Source organism: Bombina bombina, chromosome 5 (genome assembly GCF_027579735.1).
Source record: "Bombina bombina isolate aBomBom1 chromosome 5, aBomBom1.pri, whole genome shotgun sequence".
NCBI lineage: Eukaryota > Metazoa > Chordata > Amphibia > Anura > Bombinatoridae > Bombina > Bombina bombina.
Window position 1 is genome coordinate 528,088,858 of NC_069503.1, and position 24,317 is coordinate 528,113,174.

Below are 24,317 nucleotides of genomic sequence, written 5' to 3' on the forward strand. Positions count from 1 at the left end.
GCGGATTTTCTGAGTCGTCAGACATTTCATCCGGGGGAGTGGGAACTCCATCCGGAAATCTTTGCCCAAATAACTCAATTATGGGGCATTCCAGACATGGATCTGATGGCGTTTCGTCAGAACTTCAAGGTTCCTTGCTACGGGTCCAGATCCAGGGATCCCAAGGCGACTCTAGTAGATGCACTAGTAGCACCTTGGATTTTCAACCTAGCTTACGTATTCCCACCGTTTCCTCTCATTCCCAGGCTGGTAGCCAGGATCAATCAGGAGAGGGCCTCGGTGATCTTGATAGCTCCTGCGTGGCCACGCAGGACTTGGTATGCAGACCTGGTGAATATGTCATCGGCTCCACCATGGAAGCTACCTTTGAGACAGGACCTTCTTGTTCATGGTCCATTTGAACACCCAAATCTGGTCTCCCTCCAACTGTCGGCTTGGAGATTGAACGCTTGATTCTATCAAAGCGTGGGTTTTCAGATTCGGTGATAGATACTCTGGTTCAGGCCAGAAAACCTGTAACTAGAAAAATTTACCATAAAATATGGAAAAAATATATCTGTTGGTGTGAATCCAAGGGATTCCCATGGAATAAAATAAAAATTCCTAAGATTCTCTCCTTTCTTCAAGAAGGTTTGGAGAAAGGATTATCTGCAAGTTCCCTAAAGGGACAGATCTCTGCTTTATCTGTCTTACTACACAAAAGACTGGCAGCTGTGCCAGATGTTCAAGCATTTGTTCAGGCTCTGGTTAGGATCAAGCCTGTTTACAGACCTTTGACTCCTCCCTGGAGTCTAAATCTAGTTCTTTCAGTTCTTCAAGGGATTCCGTTTGAACCCTTACATTCCATAGATATTAAGTTACTATCTTGGAAAGTTTTGTTTTTGGTTGCAATTTCTTCTGCTAAAAGAGTTTCAGAGTTATCTGCTCTGCAGTGTTCTCCTCCTTATCTGGTGTTCCATGCAGATAAGGTGGTTTTGCGTACTAAGCCTGGTTTTCTTCCTAAAGTTGTTTCTAACAAAAATATTAACCAGGAGATAGTTGTACCTTCTTTGTGTCCGAATCCAGTTTCAAAGAAGGAACGTTTGTTACACAATTTGGACGTTGTCCGTGCTCTAAAGTTCTATTTAGAGGCTACTAAAGATTTCAGACAAACATCTTCCTTGTTTGTTGTTTATTCTGGTAAAAGGAGAGGTCAAAAAGCAACTTCTACCTCTCTCTCCTTTTGGCTTAAAAGCATCATCCGATTGGCTTATGAGACTGCCGGACGGCAATCTCCTGAAAGAATCACAGCTCACTCCACTAGGGCTGTGGCTTCCACATGGGCCTTCAAGAACGAGGCTTCTGTTGACCAGATATGTAAGGCAGCGACTTGGTCTTCACTGCACACTTTTGCCAAATTTTACAAATTTGATACTTTTGCTTCTTCGGAGGCTATTTTTGGGAGAAAGGTTTTGCAAGCTGTGGTTCCTTCCGTTTAGGTGACCTGATTTGCTCCCTCCCTTCATCCGTGTCCTAAAGCTTTGGTATTGGTTCCCACAAGTAAGGATGACGCCGTGGACCGGACACACCAATGTTGGAGAAAACAGAATTTATGCTTACCTGATAAATTACTTTCTCCAACGGTGTGTCCGGTCCACGGCCCGCCCTGGTTTTTTAATCAGGTCTGATGAATTATTTTCTCTAACTACAGTCACCACGGTATCATATGGTTTCTCCTATATATATTTCCTCCTGTCCGTCGGTCGAATGACTGGGGTGGGCGGAGCCTAGGAGGGATCATGTGACCAGCTTTGCTGGGACTCTTTGCCATTTCCTGTTGGGGAAGAGAATATCCCACAAGTAAGGATGACGCCGTGGACCGGACACACCGTTGGAGAAAGTAATTTATCAGGTAAGCATAAATTCTGTTTCCATCAGGTATTTCATTTCATGAGCAGGATAGCTCCACAAATTTATAAAGGGTTTAATTCCAAATTTAGCAGAAAGTGCACCGTTCATACTGCTGTATTTATTTCAAGGGCCAGTAAACCCACAAAATAATGTTCTATAATTCTGCACATAGTGCAGAATTACATAACATCAGCTTAGCGCCATCTTTCTACCTGAAAGTATTTCAGAGAAAAATTCCTACGAAAGTTACTTTTACAGTACGCCGCTTCTGGCTCTACTGAGCGGGTCTGTTTGTTTTCCCTAAGCGCATCGGGCACGCTGTCTTTTCACAGCCGGCTCGATCGCACCATTAAACTCAATGTAGCTCGCTTCCGCTCTGGTCTGGTAGCAGGAGCGAGCTACATTGAGCTTTGTACAGTTATGCTGCATCACTTTCAGGGGATTAAGCATATGGGTCTCATGTCATTTTAATAGTAATTTTGATATTTATAACAATGGAAAAAAATCTATGCTTGTTTTTTCAAGTCTAAATTTTTTTATATTTTGTATCATTCAATATTCATAGTAATTTATTTTTACTTTGCCATATGATTCTTTAGTGTATAGATTGGCATATTTTCATTAATTTTTAGTGCATTATACATCTAGTGTAAGCTTGAAATAAAATGCTGGTCATAAGCAGTGACACACTGCGCTAATAATTAGGTTCCTCATATGTATGTACATATAATAATGTTGTCCTGGTTGCTGTGGGTCTCGTAATCCACTTTACAAGATTCCCTTTGTGGTGAAGCAACTGACATCGGTGGTGTTTTATTTTAGATTTATGATTCTGGTGAACAACCATTTATTATATTTCACAGTAACTCATAGAGGCTATTGTAGGGTTATGCCCTGGCCGTGCTACTGGAAAGATTTCAGTATATGGTATAGTAAGAAATATTTGAAAATGCTATTGGCCTTTATATGTGGTGTTAAAGGGACATTGCAGCCAGAATTGGAATTCACATCAATGCATTTCTGTTTCTAATAGAAACATTTTTGTAATATACACGTATTGGATAAAAGTGCTTCTAATAAAAGCTATAGCTTTTAAAGTGTATTTTAGTATGCTCTGTGCACCAGCAATATAAACACAGCAGTTGCTTAGCGAGCCTAAGGTGCTTGTACCATTTGGTAACATCTTAATTTGTTAATTACTGACACGATTGAAGCCCCACTGGCACTATGAGCAAGTGAAGTATTTTGCTTCAAATGCAGACAAAAATGTTAAAGGGATATGAAACCCAAATATTTTCTTTTGTGATTTAGATGGAGCATACAATTTTTTCGTTTCCTATTCGTTTCCTATTTACTTCTATTATCAAATTTGCTTAGTTCCTATAATATTGTGTTGAAGAGATACCTAGGTAGTTATCTAGAGCACTGCATGGCAGGAAATATTGCTGCCATCTAATGCTCTTTCAAATGGATAATATTCTTGTAAAACTGCTTCCATATTGTGCTCCAGAAATTGGCCAGCTCCTAAGCATAGGTCCTTTCTCTTCAACAAAAGATATCAAGAGAAATAAAAATTGATAATAGAAGTAAAATAGTAAGTTGTTTAAAATCGCATGCTCTATCAAAATCATGAATGAAAAATGTGGGTTTCATATCCCTTTAATACTAAAACAGTGATAACTTTTACTATAAACATTTTTCCCAAAACATCTATATTGCAAATATGTTTATATTCAAAGATGTAATTCATCTATGTACATTTAAATTTTCTCTTAAATGTCCCTTTAAGAAACGAATAGAAAGTAAAGTTTTTCCCTATAGACTGCAGTACTTGACACATGTCAGAGTGAAGGTGTTAAAACAGCAGATAGAAGGTTGCACTTGGGTTTTAATAAAAAAGTAAAAGCAAACCTTTTTTGCATTAAATATCTATTTTCTACTAAAACCCTAGTGCAACCTTCTATTTGCTGTCATATATATGCGTCGTGGCTTGGCAGCTTCTGGGTTGTACCCCATACACCATAGTCTGAGCATGATTAGTAAACAGGACACAGATCCATTCTGGAATGGTGGAGTTCTGCAAGCTTCAGCTTTACGGACTTTTGATGACTGTGGAGTATGAGTTTGTGCTAATGTGTGTATTGACCTTTGAAACTTGCTTAATACAGAATAATTTAAATTCCCACTAAAGAAACTATTTACACATTGTTATCACCATTTCAGTAACTCCCAGTGTAACAACAGCTGGTCAACTGTGAGCATTTGTAATAGACACAAATGACAGTTAAAGGGACAGTCAACTCCTTGTTTAACAAGATAGATAATCACTTTATTACACATTCACTAGTTTTGCATAAATAACACAGTTATATAAATAAACTTTTTACCTTGGTGATTACCTTGTATCTATGCCTCTTTTGACAGCCCCCTGATCACATGGCTATTTATTATCTATTTTACTTGCATTTTAGCCAATTAGTGATGTGTTGTGCTCAACTCCGGAAGTGAACACAATGTTATCTAAATGGCTCACATGAACTAGCAGTCTGCTGTTGTGAACAGCTAATAGAAAAGCATTTGATAAGAGGCTGTCTGTAGTGGCTTTGAAACGGGCATAAATTCAGAGGTAACAAAGAAACAATTTTAAACAATGGCACTATTAAGGCGATCCCCACTATAGTATTCCTCCTAAGTGTATTTCTAAATCTTCTACACTTTTAATTGGAAGTAATGAGGGTGAGTTGGTGCATAAATTAAATCAAATTCAAATAGTAGAAGTATAGACACTTACTACAAAAAAGTATGCACATCTAGCACTCTACGCCCAGACTAAAATAAATAAATAAATTCAGAGGTGTATACAATGTGACCTAATCACAAAAGAAGGGCTCTAAAAACTGGACAATAGAATAATTGACATCTATATATAGTAATAATGATAACAAGAAAATATGTAACAAACAATTGTCTTACAGCAAGTGATACCCTTTTAAAGGAATAATAAAAGGTATTAATGTCCTTTAAATATATGGACTAATTTCTGCATTGGCTGCCTCCTCCTCGCCGGCTGGTCCAGGTGTAGCTATGAAAAATGAAGAGAAACAGAGGGGCGCCTCATGTGTGGTATCATCAGTGGGAAACACAAAATTATAGAAAGTATAGCCAAATGAGTACTCACATACTCCAGGAGCACACTTATGTGCTGGTAGGGGCAGGCTGCAGAATTATAAAGGTGTGACAGCTCACCCGTCCAACAGCGCTCTTAGTGTTATAATGCTGGTACTACAGTGGAGACACAAGATGAGAGCACTACATGTGCAGACTATTTGAGATGGAACCAATGGTATTTTCTTAATAAAAGTGGGTACTCACATACTCCAGGAGCACACCAATGTGCTTGTGGAAGCCGGCTGCAGGTTTAGGCAGGTGTGGCAGCTCACCCAAACAGATGGTCTCTTGATGGTTTTGGTGTTGTGAAACAGAGGGTGCAATAATCCTGGTGTACTGAATCAAGTGTCAAAGTAATCTCTTATGTACCGGTAAAGGCAGAAGGTAGGTAGAGAGATCCACTCAAAAAATAAAAGTCCAAATATTTATTAAAAACAAAAGGTTAAAATGAACAACACAATAGTTGTTATTAAAAAGTGGATAACAGGGTGACCAATGTTACCCCAATAATTACAACGCGTTTCTCGGTTCACAGACCGTTTCATCAGGCATAGAATAACTCTCCTTCCTACCTCTGCCTTATATACCTTACTAACAAACATTTACCTCCCTTCAATGGGTTATCTTTCCTAATTAATGAATGACTAACACCTGTCTAGTGTAATCAGAGTCTCTGAAATGGGGGTGGGACATACCTCTCATAAACATATAGGATATGCTGTGCTTTGAAATAATAAAGTATGCTGTATGTTACAATCATCTCTAAATCTAGATAAGCTTTTGTCTGTGTTTGCAAATAATTATTATACATACATCCTTAAAAAAGAAGAAATTGCATTACCCTGTATTATTGCTAGAAGATGTAGGGTGCTTCCTTATCATTATCTGCTATAGGCACAAATACAAAGTTGGCAATAAAAACTTTAACATGAATAAATACAAGCATTGGTGGTCACGTTGTTCCCTTACCGTTGTCGGCTTGTGGTGACATTAAGGTCCAATTTTCTATTTACTTATTTGCAGATATGTCTGGATTGTGAACTATGTAAAAGCTGTTTGTTTTTGTGCTTCTAGAGGCGTGGATTCTCATATTTTATTGTATTATTGGTTACATTGGTGTGATGCAAATGTGAGTATCCGCCCCCTGGTTGATCGTCATTGCATAATGTGTTGTGTGTTTACAATGCGATGCGGATAGGAGTATACGCCCCCTGGGTAATTCTAATTCCACAGTGTGTTAGTTGTGGAGTAGTTGGTGCCGTATATTTAAAATCTGGCGAGATGGACAAGTGGCCAGACAAATGTGACAAACCGCCCTGATTATGTTAGCAACACACCATCTCATGAAGCTGTACTTGTCATATGTTGTAATCTTTGTTCGTCCGCATGTGGGTGGGATCCATGTACACAGAACAACATATGACAAGTACAGCTTCATGAGATGGTGTGTTGCTAATATAATCAGGGCGGTTTGTCACATTTGTCTGGCCACTTGTCCATCTCGCCAGATTTAAAATATACGGCACCAACTACTCCACAACTAACACACTGTGGAATTAGAATTACCCAGGGGGCGTATACTCCTATCCGCATCGCATTGTAAACACACAACACATTATGCAATGATGATCAACCAGGGGGCGGATACTCACATTTGCATCACACCAATGCAACCAATAATACAATAAAATATGAGAATCCACGCCTCTAGAAGCACAAAAACAAACAGCTTTTACATAGTTCACGATCCAGACATATCTGCAAATAAGTAAATAGAAAATTGGACCTTAATGTCACCACAAGCCGACAACGGTAAGGGAACAATGTGACCACCAATGCTTGTATTTATTCATGTTAAAGTTTTTATTGCCAACTTTGTATTTGTGCCTATAGCAGATAATGATAAGGAAGCACCCTACATCTTCCAGCAATATTACAGGGTAATGCAATTTCTTCTTTTTTAAGGATGTATGTATAATAATTATTTGCAAACACAGACAAAAGCTTATCTAGATTTAGAGATGATTGTAACGTACAGCATACTTCATTATTTCAAAGCACAGCATATCCTATATGTTTATGAGAGGTACGTCCCACCCCCCATTCAGAGTCTCTGATTACACTAGACAGGTGTTAGACATTAATTAGGAAAGACAACCCATTGAAGGGAGGTAAATGTTTGTTAGTAAGGTATATAAGGCAGAGGTAGGAAGGAGAGTTATTCTATGCCTGATGAAACGGTCTGTGAACCGAGAAACGCGTTGCAATTATTGGGGTAACATTGGTCACCCTGTTATCCACTTTTTAATAACAACTATTGTGTTGTTCATTTTAACCTTTTGTTTTTAATAAATATTTGGACTTTTATTCTTTGAGTGGATCTCTCTACCTACCTTCTGCCTTTACCGGTACATAAGAGATTACTTTGACACTTGATTCAGTACACCTGGATTATTGCACCCTCTGTTTCACAACACCAAAACCATCAAGAGACCATCTGTTTGGGTGAGCTGCCACACCTGCCTAAATCTGCAGCCGGCTTCCACAAGCACATTGGTGTGCTCCTGGAGTATGTGAGTACCCACTTTTATTAAGAAAATACCATTGGTTCCATCTCAAATAGTCTGCACACGTAGTGCTCTCATCTTGTGTCTCCACTGTAGTACCAGCATTATAACACTAAGAGCGCTGTTGGACGGGTGAGCTGTCACACCTTTATAATTCTGCAGCCTGCCCCTACCAGCACATAAGTGTTCTCCTGGAGTATGTGAGTACTCATTTGGCTATACTTTCTATAATTTTGTGTTTCCCACTGATGATACCACACATGAGGCGCCCCTCTGTTTCTCTTCATTTTTCTTAAATTCAGAGGTATAACTGTTAAAAAGTATATTAATGCAACAATGTTGGTTGTGAAAAGCTGGGGAATGGGTAGTAAAGGCATTATTTATCTTTTTAAACAATAACAATTTTGGTGTTGACTGTACCTTTAAATCACACTTCTTAGTCTTGTCTCTTTTAGTGTCAAGATTGTAAAAACAGTATATTGATGGTACATTTGCTTTGACTAATATTTACTTGTTATAAGAGACTTAAAAAGCCGTCTTATTTCATGAGTCTAAAAAAAAGAACTTGCAATCACCACATAACATAGTACATAAGCTGAAAGCATGTTCTACGCAGAAAATGTTGCTAGTCAGCTGGCATTATGAAGTGGGGCAGTTTAATATTTTGCAATATAATAGCATTTTGTTCTTTATAAATATTATTTAAGCTGTTTAAAGCATAAATAAATTGCATAACTTATTATAATTAATGATAATATGCACAGCAAAATTTGAGAAAAAATATTAGCTAATTTTCTTCTTAAAAGGGAAGAGTCCACAGCTGCATACATTACTTTTGGGAAATACAGAACCTGGCCACCAGGAGGAGGCAAAGACACTCCAGTCAAAGGCTTAAATACCTCCCCCACTTGCCTCATCCCCCAGTCATTCTTTGCCTTTCGTCACAGGAGGTTGGCAGAGAAGTGTCAGAAGTTAGTCTCTCATGGAGGGTAGTACTCTTCGCAATGGGACTGGAGTTTTAAGTAATCCTGTCAGCCTCTTAGAGAATGTAAGAAAGTTAGAGTTCGGTGATGCAGGGAGAGTTTCCCTGCAAACCCATCCCGATTCATATTAACAGCTCTTTGGTAATCAGCGTTGACAAGCTTCGCTGCCTACCTTTCTTCACTCAAGTCCATGTCAGAAGCGAGGCTACTATCTGTCACACTTGAAGGGCCGTGTTCCTGTTCCACGGCGTAGATTCCGGTAAGATAGTTTCATTTTATTTCGATATGTGAATGTAATGTTTACGAAACAATGTACGGTCCCAGTGGGACTCCTTTTATTTTAATAAGGAATCATGGGTTAATATCTCCTGAGGGGGGTTATTGAACAGGGGGGGACTTTTAATCATGTTTGTTAAATGGTTCTATCTGCAAATGTGTAGCTTTACGGAACATAACAGCCTTCTTTTAATGACGCAATCTTTCCAGATTGCGCTCCCTTTTTGTGACTGGCACGGTGCACCTCGTGACGGGTGCGGTTACGTTGTTTTTCACTTCCGTATGCTGACTGTGGGTGACTGAGAGTCTTGCTCGTGGGTTGTCTGGTTCACAGAAGGTGGTGAGTGCCCCAGCCATTGGGGGTTTTAAAGGGTGCCAGTAAGTTGTTTTTTTTTTTTGTCATTTTGGACAAGATTATGGAGGATTCTGATATGCGCGACACGGATGCCTCCTATACGAAGGATGTGTCTTGTGATGAATATGAAATAGCCTGGGTAATCAATGCCCATCAGTTATGTTCCGATTGCCATTCTAGAGTACTCTCTTCTCCCGAAGCAGGGAGCTTAGAGTGCGTTGAGCCATCCGCCTCCAAGGTTTCCATGACCCGTGAAGCGAGTGCCCCAGTCCATTTCCCGGCTACGCAAGCAGGTGTCCCTATGGCCTTTACTCCTCCGGAGGGTGGCTTGTTTCCTCCAGAGGTTACAGCACGGTTCCGCATGGCCATTTTTATGGCGCTGAATAATTTATATCTCCCAAGTGAAGTATTTCTGAGATACTGTCCATGTTCTGTTAACCAGGGCCTGTCGAGCGTGGGATCGCCCAATTCTTCAGGGGCCCCTATCTCGGGGCCAGGTTCTTCAGTTGATCCGGCGAGGGATGATTTTGCCTTCCATTATAGGCTGGCTCTCCTTTGTGTTCTTTTAAGACATGTTTTGGCAATGTTGGAGGATCCCAGTCCTAGCGGGCCGAGGGATCCAAGGCCTTAGAAGCTGGATGGCAAAATGGATATGACGTTTGGGGATGAAGCCAATCTTCTTCTGGGGTCAGGTAATTGACCATTAATCCTTGATGCTCTGTTAGGGGCTTTGAAGGCGGTGTCTTCAGTTCGATTCTCTGGGATGGCGAGCAGGGTACAGGGTTCTCATTTGCCTTCAGGTGTTGGTGGCTACCTTGCCTATGCGTTTAGCACGTGTTAACGCTTCGCTTGCCTACAAGATTTCTTTGCAATCCAAATGCCGTGGGTCCTGAATCTTAGACCGTTAAGGAAGTCCTTTGTGACTCTTGGGTTTGAGACTATTGCTAGATCACCAAGTCTATGGACTTTAGAGGTGTGTTCCTCCTTGTAGGAGGCAACTTAGGGTTCCACTGGATGTCGGATCTTCGATTGATTCCGTTTTCAAGGACCCTGACCTAGGTCTGTGTCTCTCCATGGATGGGTGTGGACGGTTCGATCTCAGACTAGATGTTTGTGGTCCCGTGGACCTCTCTCCGTAGAGGCTGGGGCTCTGTGAGAGATGCCTATCGTTTTGCAGCTTAGGCTTTAGGTCCTTCTGACGGTTCCCTACTGGTCTTCTGGCGCATTTACGCTGTTCCTGTATCTTCACCTGGGTTGGCGATATGGCCGAGGGGTCTCATGGTAGGGTGGTTTTCCGTTGTGTGTTTCCCTTCTCTTCTAGAGCGGGGGTACGGTTCGCCGGGTTCAGAGTTACCTTAGTATTTGGAGCAACCTGTGGGTCCTTGGTGGCTTGCCTTGTAAGGGCCTTTTCCCTTCTTGCTTTCCAGAATCCTGGAAGGGAAATTGCGATGTAGTGACTGTTCCTGCAGTGAGAGGCTGAAGGTTTGATTCCTATTGGGCTCCTGCTATATTTTGGATTCTGATATATCTATATCTGATATATATATATATATATATATATATATATATATATATATAAAACAAGTGTTCCTTGTTTTTAGAGAAGACAGCCGTGTAGAGGGTTTCGTACCCGAGCACAATGTATATCCTGACTCATGGTAGCATACCGTTTGTAGTAGCGGTCAGCAGTCTAACCGGGGGCTTTGTTCCTACTTTGACCCTTCCTTTCTCTTCCGGAAGTCTGGGACTCTTGTCTTTAGTTTTGACTAGCCTTTGGGCTGGGACCATTATCCTAGAGGGAAGATTGGGGGTCGGTTACTCTATGCAGGGTTGACAGTTTTCTTTAGAGTCTGTTCTCTCCTTTGTGTGAGGTCTTGAATTTCCTCCTCCTTTTCCACTGGTGTTCGGTGCTGGGAGGGGATGCTCCTTGGAGCCCGATATTCGGAGGGCTGTGAGCCCTTGGAAGGGTTGCAGTTGAATCCAGCTACAGCTATTGCACTTTGTGGGTTTAACCAGCTACAGCTATCTGTACTTTGACTGGGTTTTAGCAAGCTTTGAAACGCCTTTCGGTGTTTGGGTTTAGCAATGGTGAGTAAGCTTGCTACCTGGAAGCTGATCATTGGGAGTTCCTGTTCAGACTGTTGGTGTTCTTTTTGGAGAACTCTTTACTAGCTGCTGGGATAGTTATCCTATTTCTGTTGTCTCTGCTGTCTAGCTTGCAGGTCTAGATCTAAAATGATGCAACGGGGAACTCATGGTTTTCCTGAAGTACCTTTGGGTATGGTACAGGGTCAGGGATATGAGGGTGTTCCTCGTGTCCTTTTTGGAACATGTTTCCCTGTGTATGGATCTCTTTTTCTTCGCTCCTTGTGTTTCTACGGAGTTCGTCTCCCTGGACGTTGCTATTGTACGACAACCATGGGTTGTTCTTTGTTCTGCAGAGTGGATTGACCCTTTGGATTTTTCATGAGAATCTGTTCTCCTCTTTGGGGGCAGATAGCTGTCCTTGTCTTGGCCGGGTACCTTCATGGGAGCCGTGACCGACTCCTCGGAGGTTGTTTGGGCTTGACGGACTCTGGGACTGCGTGGTTTAATTTGGCTTTGCCGGCGGTGTAACTAATGTGCAGTTAACTGGGCTTCGTGTTTTCTCCCGGGTCGTCTATATTTTTAAAGGTGTCGAGTAATCAGGCTGTGGTGCCTCTCGAAGGGGCCGCCTTTTGTACCCACCCGTTGTTTGCATTTAGTGTCCTCTAGCTTGGGTATTCTTTTCCCAAAATTAATTAATGCAGCTGTGGACTCTTCCCTTTTAAAAAGAAAAACATAAATTATGCTTACCTGATCATTTCATTTTCTTATGAAGGGAAGAGTCCACAGCTCCTGCCCGTGTTTTTATCTATGAGACGGCTGTCATTTTTTTGTTCTTCTGGCACCTTTTTTCACCCTGATATTTCTCCTATTGTTCCCTCGGCAGAATGACTGGGGGATGAGGGAAGTGGGAGGAGTATTTAAGCCTTTGGCTGGGGTGTCTTTGCCTCCTCCTGGTGGCCAGGTTCTGTATTTCCCAAAAATAATGAATGCAGCTGTGGACTCTTCTCTTCAGAAGAAAAGGAAATTATCAGTTAAGCATAATTTTATGTTTTTAGCTTATTATTGGCTTAAATGTTATCCCCCATGGTCAGTAAGATCAGCTGGATGGTGTGCCCATTATATAGGCCCTGGGGAGAACACTGTGATATACGGGTGTCACCGGTAAAGATAGATATTTCATACAAAATTATGTTTACTGCTTGTTTTGAGGGGGTTTCTATTATGCATTTAAAATTATATGCTAACAATTGTGTGCACATATGGGGGGGGGTTGTAAATAGTATATGTGTACTCAGGGGTGAAGTCGAGCATGAACGCATGGGAATGGAGTGCTGCACTATTTTTGCAGGAGGAATTAAGTTCTCTTTGGACAGAAAACAGAAACACTTCAGTAAACACTGCTGGTGAGAGGAGCTGTAGCACAGTCTGGTTAGAGGGATAGTGAGATCCTCTAGTAATGGGCAGTAACACTTCCTACATACAATACACTAAATGCAAGCCTGTCAGCGGTACTGCTGTGTGATCACCCTGCACTGTGTGGAACATATGGTGCTTACATTTCTGTGTGTCTTGCTCTGGGGTTATTTAGCTCCCCTCAGCAGAAATAGGACTATTGCACCTTAAATGGGCGAGACTCTGTGACAGAGGAGGATTCTCAATCCCAAAGGCAAAAATTAAACCCTTCATCAGATTTAATTTGTAATAGTGTATTTGTGTGTATGTATGTGTATATATATATATATATATATATATATATATATATATATATTTATATTTATAAAACCATATTGATTGTGATTGAGGGTGAAAGTCTTTTTTTTTTTTGTCGGACTTGACCCCTGTGTGTACTAAACCTCTTAGTGTGACTCAATGAGCCCCTGATACTACCATATTTTAAATCAAGAGTATACCAATTTTTGTTCTTTCTACTAAATGCAAAAAACAACAACTTTTTGTTATGATTTTATTTGCACAAAACACATTTAGAAATGTCTTTCAACTGCAGGACATAATCCCAATAACTGAAGAGAAATTAGCATCACTCAGCAATCTAGTTATCTTCGGTCAGAATTCAGGGATTTAATAGTAGATCTCAGTCTGCTGGTTAAGATGGGTAACAGTTTGCTTTAATGACGTTGTAAAGAAGACCACCCTTTGCAAGCTAGAGCATGTCATAGTTTAATAAGCAGCTGTCCAGTCCTTGCGGTGTGCCTACTAGTTTGTGTGCCGTTTGCATGCTTCCCTCAAATGTAATTGTTCTGTCCACTGGTATTTCATATTCCCTCTTTCTCTTTCCTTCCTACTGCAAACCTGTCTCACCTTTTCTGCTGGTTTAACGCCTACTTATAGGCACTAGAAAGACAAAAAGAGTACTTTGACTGCATTAAGAATGAACGGGATGAGCTCAGAGATGAGCTGACCGACATGAAAGCAAAAATGAATGTAGGCAAGGTACAGTATGTCAGCCTTACGGCATTTTAAAGTGACAGGAATGAAATATTAGTTTTAATTTGACACTGTTGTTTCATTGTATTTCTTTTAATAATAGTCATTGTTTTGTTTTTTTAACTTTAAAGGGACAGTAAAGTCAAAATTAAACTTTCATGATTCAGATAGAGCATTCAATTTTAAACAACTTTCAAATTTACTATTATTTAATTTGCTTTGTTCTCCTGGTATGTTATGTTGAAAAGCATACCTAGGTAGGTTCAAGAACAGCAATGTACTACTGGGAGCTAGCTGCTGATTGGTGGCTGCTCATATGTCTTGTCATTGGCCCACCTGATTTGTTCAGCTAGCTCCCAGTAGTACAATTCTGTTTTTTTTTTTCAACAAAGGATACAGAGAGAATGAAAAAAATATAATATTGTGTCTGAATCATTAAAGAAAAAACATGTTGGTTTCATTTCCCTTTAAGTAAGTTAAGTAAAATTCTGAAGTTAGCAGTTTATCACACACAAAAAATTATCAAAGGTATTTAAAATAAGTATTAAATATAAATCCTAGAGAATACTTTCTTAATATAAGAATTTATGAATTGTTATTATTCCTAACCTTGTTATCTGATATACTGAGCTGACTTGCAGTTGTTTTTTTTTCTATTGTATTTTTTGTTTTGTTTTTTTACTATAAAAATGTAAATGGAATATATTTCTCTAATTTCAGAAACATGGTTTAGTTATTATCCCAGATGGTACCCCCAATGGTGATATAAATCATGAGCCAGTGGTTGGTGCAATAACAGTGGTATCCCAGGAAGCCGCACACGTTCTGGAATCTGCCGGAGAAGGACCACTTGGTAAGTTGTACATATATATATATATATATATTTATATTTATTATGGTCTTACTACATTATAAATGTTGAAAACAGTAACATTCCTCACCTTGAACCTAACTAACCCCTTGTAATTATTATAATGTATGCAGGACAATTTAGGTATCTCTTTACTTACCTTTTGACATCCACTGACTGCTCGTTCACTTCTTCACTTTCTTTTCTGTGTTGTATACAGTCCCTTCAGCCTATTAGAATCATATTAGTGGAACAATAGATTTAAAGTGTTACACTCCTGATTTCCCAAGTCTTGGCATATGCAATCAACTTCACACAGTCTAGTCTGTCTGTTGGTACATGGCAATATAAGCAGTGATCCACAACGTGTGTTTGTTTTGATAACTGCTTATGTTGTGTATTGAATGACGACTGTAGCGCATGCGTTCAGCTTCACAGAACCCAGAAATCAGGAGTGCACACTAGAAGTAGTTGGTGGACATTTTGAACCCAGAAAAAAAGGGTTGTGCAGACAGCAGTTTTCAAAAGGTCAATAAAAGGGTGCCTTTTTAAACACACTTTGTTTTTTTGTTTTTTAAAGAAAAATGCCTTTTATACAGCAAAAGGATAATACTAGGTTAATTAAATGAAAGGGTAGGTTATTAACTTTAAAATGTACTGCCTCTTTAAATAAGTTACATTACAAAACAAAATACTGATGCAGCCAAGGGTTCAGTTGCTGCCTTTACTTCTCTGCAGAGCACTTGACATGCAAATTTGGTGCAGTTAGCACATTTGGGTACTGGAGTGTTAACATAATGAATGGGGATACTTAGCATCCTCTAGAACTGCTACCATTCATGGTATGAACGTCTCAAATTTAAATTGGGCAATCCATAAAAGTAGTTATATATTAAGTGTAATATATTTGAACCACCATATAAACTGACATTTTTATTTTCAATTTGACTTCTCTACCACAGAGCCGCTGAGAATTTGTGTTATGCGTTAGCTAATGTACAATTGCACTTATGTCAGGAACAACAAAAAATATAATTATACCTCTGAGGCTCTATTTTTCTTATTGTTATCTTCCTACTGTTTACGCTTGTTATCATTTATGGATGAAATGCATTGGGCAAGCATCTAAAAGTAACCAAGAACACATGCTTTTTTTGGAGTAAGCGTACCTTCAAACATTTGAAGAAAGACAGTTCTCTTTTTATTTATTTTTTACTTATTTCAACAGCTGCTTGCGATTACTGTATATGACCACAGGAATTTTCTTTAGCTCCATTCTGTATTTCTGGCAGTGTAATTCTAGTCTTGCTACACAGAAGGTGAATTATATATAATTTATCTTATTTTTAGTTCATCGTAAGCCCTAACAAAGCCACTTTCTTCAAAGTTTACAAAAAATATTGTTTTCATTTTAACTTTCACATCCCCCTTGTACTTTGCCTATTCTGTATCATAACATATAAAATGTTTTTAATCTTATATAATTGTCTAGTTTCCTGGTACAAAAGAAGCGACAAGTTTAATATTTCTTTTGTTTGAAGAGGTACACGCAGAAGCAGCTATTTAGTTATAAGTTATAATAGTTTCATATTTCTCTGCGCAGTGTTTAAAGAGTCAGAGATAATGTTGAATTATGTTAGTCATTTAGAAATGACAAACATATGGTTGGCTGTGTCTCCTAAGCTTTAAGTCTTAGCTCATGTTATAAATTAGTTTTGTTAGTACTTGAAAGCACATTTTATTATCAACAGTAGAATTTAGCATAAATCCTCTAGAGTTTCTTCATGTTTTCCAAGCAATTTCCACATATGGCCTGTAAATACTATCAGTTAATATCCATGTTAACAAATACATGTGTCATGTTGGAAAACAGAGTTCAAAACCTATCCATTGCAGCGACTGCTACATTTGATATTTGGGAATACTATTGATACATTCTCTTCCTAAAATGTTTGAATTCTATTAAAAAAAAAATTATCCTGGCTGTGACACATCAACACAATTAAAATGACGCTTTTACCTAATCATCTTTACTTATTCCAGACATTGCTAATTGGAATCCTTGCACAGTTTATGTCCTTAAAACGTGTGATGGGGGACTTGGTGTCCTTAATTATTATCACACTTCACACTTCATGGGTATAATAGTCTGGAATCAAGCCAGAAAATCAAAGCCTTGGGTACAGCTGTAGGCCTCAAAAGCTGGCACTGATAGAAAGTATAGACCTTCAGTAAACAGTATATCCAGTTCTATTATTATTATCAGGTATTTATAGAGCACCAAGATATTCCGCAGCGCTCTAAACATAGGCGATATGCAAGATAACCTTTATAGGGATCAAATGAGTAGAGGGCCCTGTTGAGAGTTGCACTGTTGTAGTCGGCTCTTTTGAAGGTGATCTACAAACAGCTGGGCTCATAGGCTTACATGCTAAGGGGTTCAAGGGGATAGCAATGAAGTTAGGAAAGTTAGTGTAGGTTGCATGCATCCCTGGAGAAGTCCTGTAAACAGGAATGGGAGGAGGTAACAGGAGTGGAGGAGAGTAGGAGATTGTGAGCAGAGTGAAGGAGACGGGAGGGAGAATATCTGGAGACAAGGTCTGAGATGTAGGGGGGAGCAGTGCAGTTGAGGGCTTTGTATGTCAGAGTGAGAATTTTGTGTTTAATCCTGGAGGCAAGAGGAAGCCAGTGAAAGGGGTTGGCAGAGAGGTGCAGCAGATAAAGAGTGATGTGTAAGAAAGATGAGCCTGGCAGAGGCATTTATTATGGATTGTAAAGGAGCTAGGCAGCAGCTAGGGAGACCAGAGAGGATGGAGTTGCAGTAGTCGAGGATGGAAAGGATGAGAGAGTGGATTAAAATCTTTGGTGTGTCTTGTGTAAGGAAATGTCTAGTTTTAGTGATGTTTTTAAGGTGGAAGCAGCAGGCTTTAGGCAAGGACTGAATGTGAGGAGTGAAAGAAAGATCTGAGTCAAGTGTGACCCCAAGACATTGGGCATGTGGGGTGGGGTAATGATGGAGTTATCAACAGTTATAGAGAAATAGGGGGTGGAGATTTTTGAAAAAGGTGGGAAAATAAGGAGCTCAGTTTTGGAGAGATTTAGCTTGAGTTAGTGAGAGGACATAGCACGGAAGGAGATAGGTCTGGTGCAGAGAGGTAGATTTGGTTGTCGTCGGCATACAAATGATATTGAAAACCGTGGGACTTAATTAAGGAACATCTACATTCTCAGTATAATGTAGATTTAGAAGGAGACCAAGGACAGGGCCTTGCAATACCCCAACAGAAATTGGTAATGGGACAGAGGATGCCCCAGAGAATGCTACATTAAAGGTACGGTTAGACAAACAGGAAGAGAACCACGAGAGAGCTGTGTCGCAATTGCTGATGGATTGGAGGGTTTGGAGCATTAGAGGGTGGTCAACAGTATCAAAGTCTGCAGAGAGATTAAGGAGGATAAGCAGAGAGATTTTGCTGTATGTAGGTCAATGATAAGCTTAACAATTGCTGTCTCTGTGGAGTGACGGGTGCAAAATCCAGATTGCAGTGGGTCAAGGAGGGAGTTTAATGTAAGGAAATGGGATAGACGTGCATATACTAGCTTTTCAAGAAGCTTTGAGGCAAGAGGGAGTATGGAGATAGGGCAGTAGTTGGATTGGGAGGTTAGTTTGAGAGAAGGTTTTTTGAGGATAGGTGTGACCAGTCCATGTTTAAGAGTTGAGGGAAATATACCAGTGCTGAGGGAGAGGTTAAAGATGTGTGTGAATATAGGGGTAAGGGTAGAAGAGAGGTAGGGATATAGCTGTGAGGGGATGGGGTCAAGGGCACAGGTAGGTGAGAGGACAGTATAGGGCAGAAACTTCTTCCTCTGTAACAGGGACAAAAGAGCTAAATTTATGGCTATGTAGGTTTTGGATGATTGGGAGCTTTTGAGGGGGTAGGAGACCGGTAGTATGTTGAGAGCTGATTTTATTCTGATGGAGTCGATTTTGTTATTGAAGTAGATGGCAAAATGAGTGTATGATTTCCGAGCTATGGTAGGTGGGGCCAGATTGTCAAGGACCAATGTAAGGGAGTTATAGTGACAGATTTGTCAGGGCAGGAAAAGAAGAGGATGGAAGAGAGGAGAGGTTCCAGAGAGCTAGCGAGCTGTTGCTTATCTAATGACTTGATGCTTCTGTGAAGTTTGGTGTGAGGGGAAGGAGGAGGGAGAGTTGTAGGGCGGGATGTAATGTTACAAAAGAGGAGATGATTGTCAGAAAGAGGAAAAGGTGAGTTTGTGAAGTTTGAGTCAGTCCATTGTCATTTTGGATTATGATTTGGAGTAAATGGCTAAATTCATAAAACATGGGGGCCGCATATCAACATTTTGGAATGTTGCCATGTATAAATATTTCCTAAAAATGTTACAGAGGGTTTATCTGAAATGCATAGCCATTTTTCAAGCTCTGAAGCTCGATAGCCCCTGCTCTCACACAACCAATCACATGGGAGCATCCAACTTAGAGATGTGAAGGTTTAGTCCAAAAGCAAGACTGTTGTGCTCTACATTAGTCATTAGGTATGTGTCACGCAAGTCTAAGCTAAGCAATTGCTTGTGTTTCTCTTTTCTTTTTTTGGGGGGCCAAAATTTTAATTTAATTTGACCATAGAGATTCACATTCAAGGTTTTAAGACAGCATTCAGACATATTTCCAGAACTACCCAAAATTGAGGGAGTAGTCTCTTGGATTTCTACTTTTTATATCTGTCACCATTCAATGCCTGTTGCTATCCTTTACCAGAGGAAACATTAAGTCAATATAAAGGCAGAAAATGTTCCTGTTACATGTGAAATCTGTTTAAAGGGATACTAAACCCAAAATTTTTATTTCATGATTCAGATAGAGCATGCAATTTTAAGCAATTTTCTAATTTACTCCTATTATCTATTTTTTATTGTTCTCTTTCTATCTTTATTTAAAAAGCATGAATGCAAAGCTTAGGAGCCAGCCCATTTTAGGTTCGGCACCCTGGATAGCGCTTGCTTATTGGTAGCTACATTTAGCAAACCAATAAGCAAGCATAACCCAGGTTCTGAACCAAAAATGTGCCGGCTCCTTTGCTTTAAATTCCTGCTTTTAAATAAAGATAGCAAGAAAACAAAGAATATGCTAATTTAGGACTAAATAAGAAAGTTGCTTAAAATTACATGCTCTAGATGCTCTTTGATGCTCTAGAGGGAGGTTCCGGTGGAGGAGGAGCTACATGCAGGTGCTGCACAGGTGCTGCACAGGTGCTGCACAGGTGCTGCTTAGCTCGTCTCTCCAGTCACTGGGAAATTGGTGGAAGGCTCCCGCACCAGCTCCAGGCTTTGGGGCTATTCCCCTGACAGATACCGCAGACCTACTCCAGAACCTCGCAGTGGCACGCCATCCCACTGTGCTGAGCCCCTTTGCTGGCTAATTGGTACTCCTGACTTCAGTTTGTGCCCACCGTCTATCTGGCTTTGGAAGCAATTTGAGGCTGTCGGTGCCTCAGCTGGCTGTTCCTGATCCTACTTTGAGGCCCCGCTACCCCTCTGAGGTCCAGCTCTCCCCCCCTCCGTGCGACTACCACCCCTGATTGAATTATCTTTATAACAACAAACCCGCAGCTTTCTCAACTTACCTGTTGCCCCTTTGGTCTCGGCGGGTCCCGCCGCCCTGGGCTCGCCCCTCCCCCTCCCCCACCGGTGCTGCGCGGGAGGGAGTTGGACTCGGACGGGCTGCTGGATCTGGCGTGTGGGCGCCTCTTCGCTTCGCTGCCCGCTTGGAGCGGAGCTATCCTCTCCCCCCCCACCGGTGCTGCGTGGGGGGAGTTGCCTGTGTTCTCTGTTTGGGGCGAAGGAACTCTGGTCCTGCTGATCTCGACTAGTCCTGCGGCGGCTCGGAATCGGAGGCCGCGGGTGGTAGGTGGACCAACAGCGCAGGAGGGGGTGAGTGAGTCTCTTCTAAAAAGTAGCGTGATATACACTGAACGGTAACGGTAAAAAACCGCAGAATTCACAAGAAGACACTGTTAGTATGGAACAATGCTGAGGCGGGATAGTTGAACTTGACACATAGAACTGATGACTGCATAAATTGAAGGGGCATTATAAGAAATCTCTACTTAAATTAAATGGACATATATCTGAGTTGGGGCATTTTTGAAATATCTCAGACTGAGAACACTACAAATTTCAGTTTAATAGACTGCCTAACGATCTGACTAGATCCATGTTCATATATGTTACAAGAGGACATTTTTAACACAGTGTAACATTGAAACAAGATAGCAAATACAGTTTTGTAGTTAAGTCTAATTGATGCACGTTGGACTGAGAATACTACAAAACCTTAATTTAACAGGTTGTTTAATGCTGTAATCAAACTTATGTTCTCATATGTTACTGGATTTGACTTTCCTTCTTTCTCCCTCCACCTCTCTGCTTCCTTTCTTTTCCTACCTTTTTTTTGCCTAAAACATAGGGTAATAATACAGATGGTTGTATTCCTAATCTCATTATGTGCTTAGTAATAGGGGTATAGGTAGTAACCCCTTACCCTGCAAAATAATTGCAGAAACCAATACAGCGCTAGATACATCACAGGGGTTAAAAAAAGGGAAAAAAAAGGGAAAAAAAAGGGGTGTTTAATTGAGATCCTGCACAGACCTAGAAAAAAGCTCTGCATATTACTACTGGCTCAAAAACAGTCTCATACATCCACTTTTTTTCTGTTTTTACTTAAAAGACTGAAAGTCTTTGACCACATTATATTGAAGACTATTGATTTATAAGAAAACAAATACAAATTTAGCACTGGGTAATAACCGTGAGACCTAGATCTTTGAAAGGTCTCATTTTGTAGTTCCCCCTAACATCAAAATATTTGAAAGTACTAGGATTTTGCCCTTTGTTTTTTTTTGTTTGTTTTTCCCCTCTCTCCCCTCCCCCGCTTAGACTCACAAACCACTTTACTCACACACTATAAATAAGATTCTCACACACACAGCTCTCAACCTTCAACTGACTTACTCCTAGCACTCACTTCCTTGACTGTTTGGCTTTTTTTCCTTTTTTTTTTTTTTTTTTTTTTTTTTTAGGGGCCCTGCCTCATCCCACACAACACTGCACTCTTTCCCCTTTTCCATAAAATTTGTACCACAATTGGATAAATCCAATTGAAAGTTATCACTTGAATTGGTGCAATTATAAGCACCCCACGGCTCAATCACGTTGCACGGGCCATTTACTAATCTCCCACTTTGCTTTTCCCCTCTCACATTCCCATCTTTTTCTTTTCCCCTAGGAAATTTTTTTTTTTTTTTTTTTTTTTTTTTCTTCTTTTTTCTCCAATTTTCACAAACTAGTATATGGATAAATTCCTTGGCATTCCCTATAAAACACCTTCACCAGGAATGGCAGGTAGACAGAGAGATAAGAAATCCAGGAACACACAGGACCCAGTGACTGACACTCAATTAATCTCAACAAGTACAGTTACATCTGAATTATTGAATGTCCAAAACTTAGTTGCCAATATCTCTGACGCTCTCTCCCCTAAATTCGACGCTCTAAGGATGGAGATTAAGCAGGATATTTCCTCTCTATCACAGGAAATTAGACAATTCTCCTCAAGAATGCAGGAGGTTGAACAGAGAGTATCAGATTTAGAAGATACAGTAGTAACACAAGGCACTAAGATGGATAGTATCAACAGCAGTAATCAAAAAATTCTTATGAGACTAGAAGATCTAGAAAACCGCAGTAGAAGAAACAACATTAGAATAATAGGCCTCCCAGAGGAGAAACAATATGAGGACTTAGCTTTTTTTGTTTCTGATACACTTAAGACAGCCCTCAAACTCCCACCCTTGTATAATAACATCCTGGTAGAGCGGGCCCATAGACTGGGTCCAGTACAGTCAGCCCAAAATCTCAGTAGGCCTAGACCTGTCATCATAAGACTATTGAATTACCAAGATAAAGTCTCTATTCTTCAATATTATCGTAAAACACAACCCCTCATCATTAATGGAGCTAAGATCCTCATATTTCAGGATTTCTCGGCTGAGACAGCCTCTAGGAGAAGAGATCTGGCACCTACATGCACTAAACTCATAAACGCTGGAATAAATGCAACTATATTATATCCAGCTAAATTAAAAGCAACTGTTAATGGAACAGTACATTTCTTTCTGGAGGCACACGCAGCCGAGAAGTTCTTCTCCTCTTTAAATTTATCAGCAACAGAGAATGCGGTCCCCACTTAGCCAGCATGGGCCTAATAATTTGGGATTGCCCCCACCCTGGGATTCATGGGGCAAATAGAGGTCATGTTAGGTATTACTCCCCCTCCCCCCTTTTTTTTTTTTTTTTTTTTTTTTTTTTACCCCCCCTCTCCTCATCTCTCTCACTACCTCCTTAAGCCACAGGCGCCATTAATGATACAGAGAAATAGAAAAATTTAGGATAGTTTCATGGAATGTTGGAGGAATCTCCACCCCAATCAAACGAAAAACCATATTGACGCATCTAAGGAAATCCCAGGCTGACATAGGATTAATTCAAGAAACTCATCTTAATTCAGAAGAATCTAACAAACTCAAATCCTCATGGGTTAGAGAGGTATATTTTTCGCCAAGCATAGGAAAAAAAAGGGGAGTGGCAATTTTAATAGGGAAAAGAGCTCATCTTGAGGTGACTCACTGCGAACCCGACCCGGGGGGTAGATATGTCCTGTTGAAGGTAAAAATCGCCCAGGAAATCTATACAATTTGTAATATTTATGGCCCCAATACTTTTGATCCAGAATTCTGGAATAGAATTCAAACTAAGCTTCTTCTCTATAATCAGGGACTTCTAATCATAGGTGGCGACTTCAACATGGCACCGCATTGTCCGCTAGATAGACTTAGAGAAGCCATGAAGCAGAAAAAACAGAAAAAGGATAATTTAGAATTTAAAATGATTAAGAAAATAAAGCAGAATCTAGCACTATATGATATCTGGAGAAGCCAGAACCCTGACACACAGGAATTCACATGCCTTTCAAAGGCGCATAAAACCCTGTCTCGAATAGATCTATTCCTTGTGGATGAGCGACTGGGCGCTCTAAGAGCACATGCAGGTATTGCCCCTATATTGCTATCAGATCATGCTCCTATTAATCTAGACATTAATCTTGAACATCCAAGATTTAAATCCTCGCGTTTCTATTTCCCTTATTACCTAACAACGGACATGAAGTTTAAAACTCACCTCAGATCTAAATTTGAGGAATACCTCCACTTTAACTTAGAATACATCGATCACCCAGAATTATTCTGGGAAGCCGCTAAAGCGGTGCTCAGGGGTGAAATCTTAGCGTATAACATAACCCTGACTAAAAAACTGAAGGTAAGGGAGAGTGAGATACAAAAAGCACTAACCAATGCGTACAATAAATTTATGCTACATAAGAACCCATTAAACTGGTCGAAATATGTGCAAGCTAAGGAAGCCCGGGACACATTTGTTTTAACTCGACAAACACAAAAGGAGTTAAAAATCCAGGCTAAATTATACAGATTTTGAACAAATCTGGAAAGATGCTGGCCAGAATGACCAGCAATGAGAAAAAGCAATCTCATATAGAAGAAATTCATGAAAAGGGTGAGCAAATTCTAAACCCAGACAAAATTACATCTATA

The 24,317-nt window shown here is 40.2% G+C and overlaps 1 protein-coding gene across 8 annotated transcripts in view; it reads left to right on the top strand.

Moving 5' to 3' along the window:
- LRRFIP2 (LRR binding FLII interacting protein 2) overlaps positions 1-24,317 on the top strand; it is a 658,447-nt gene that overhangs the window by 555,879 nt on the left and 78,251 nt on the right. For 5 of the 8 annotated variants that reach the window (XM_053714450.1, XM_053714451.1, XM_053714447.1 and 2 more), the window contains 2 exons: positions 13,677-13,778; positions 14,493-14,625. In XM_053714450.1, coding sequence (XP_053570425.1) covers positions 13,677-13,778; positions 14,493-14,625 — 235 coding nt within the window. The remainder of the gene's footprint in view (positions 1-13,676; positions 13,779-14,492; positions 14,626-24,317) is intronic. The other 3 variants (XM_053714454.1, XM_053714453.1, XM_053714452.1) reach the window with 1 other exon arrangement.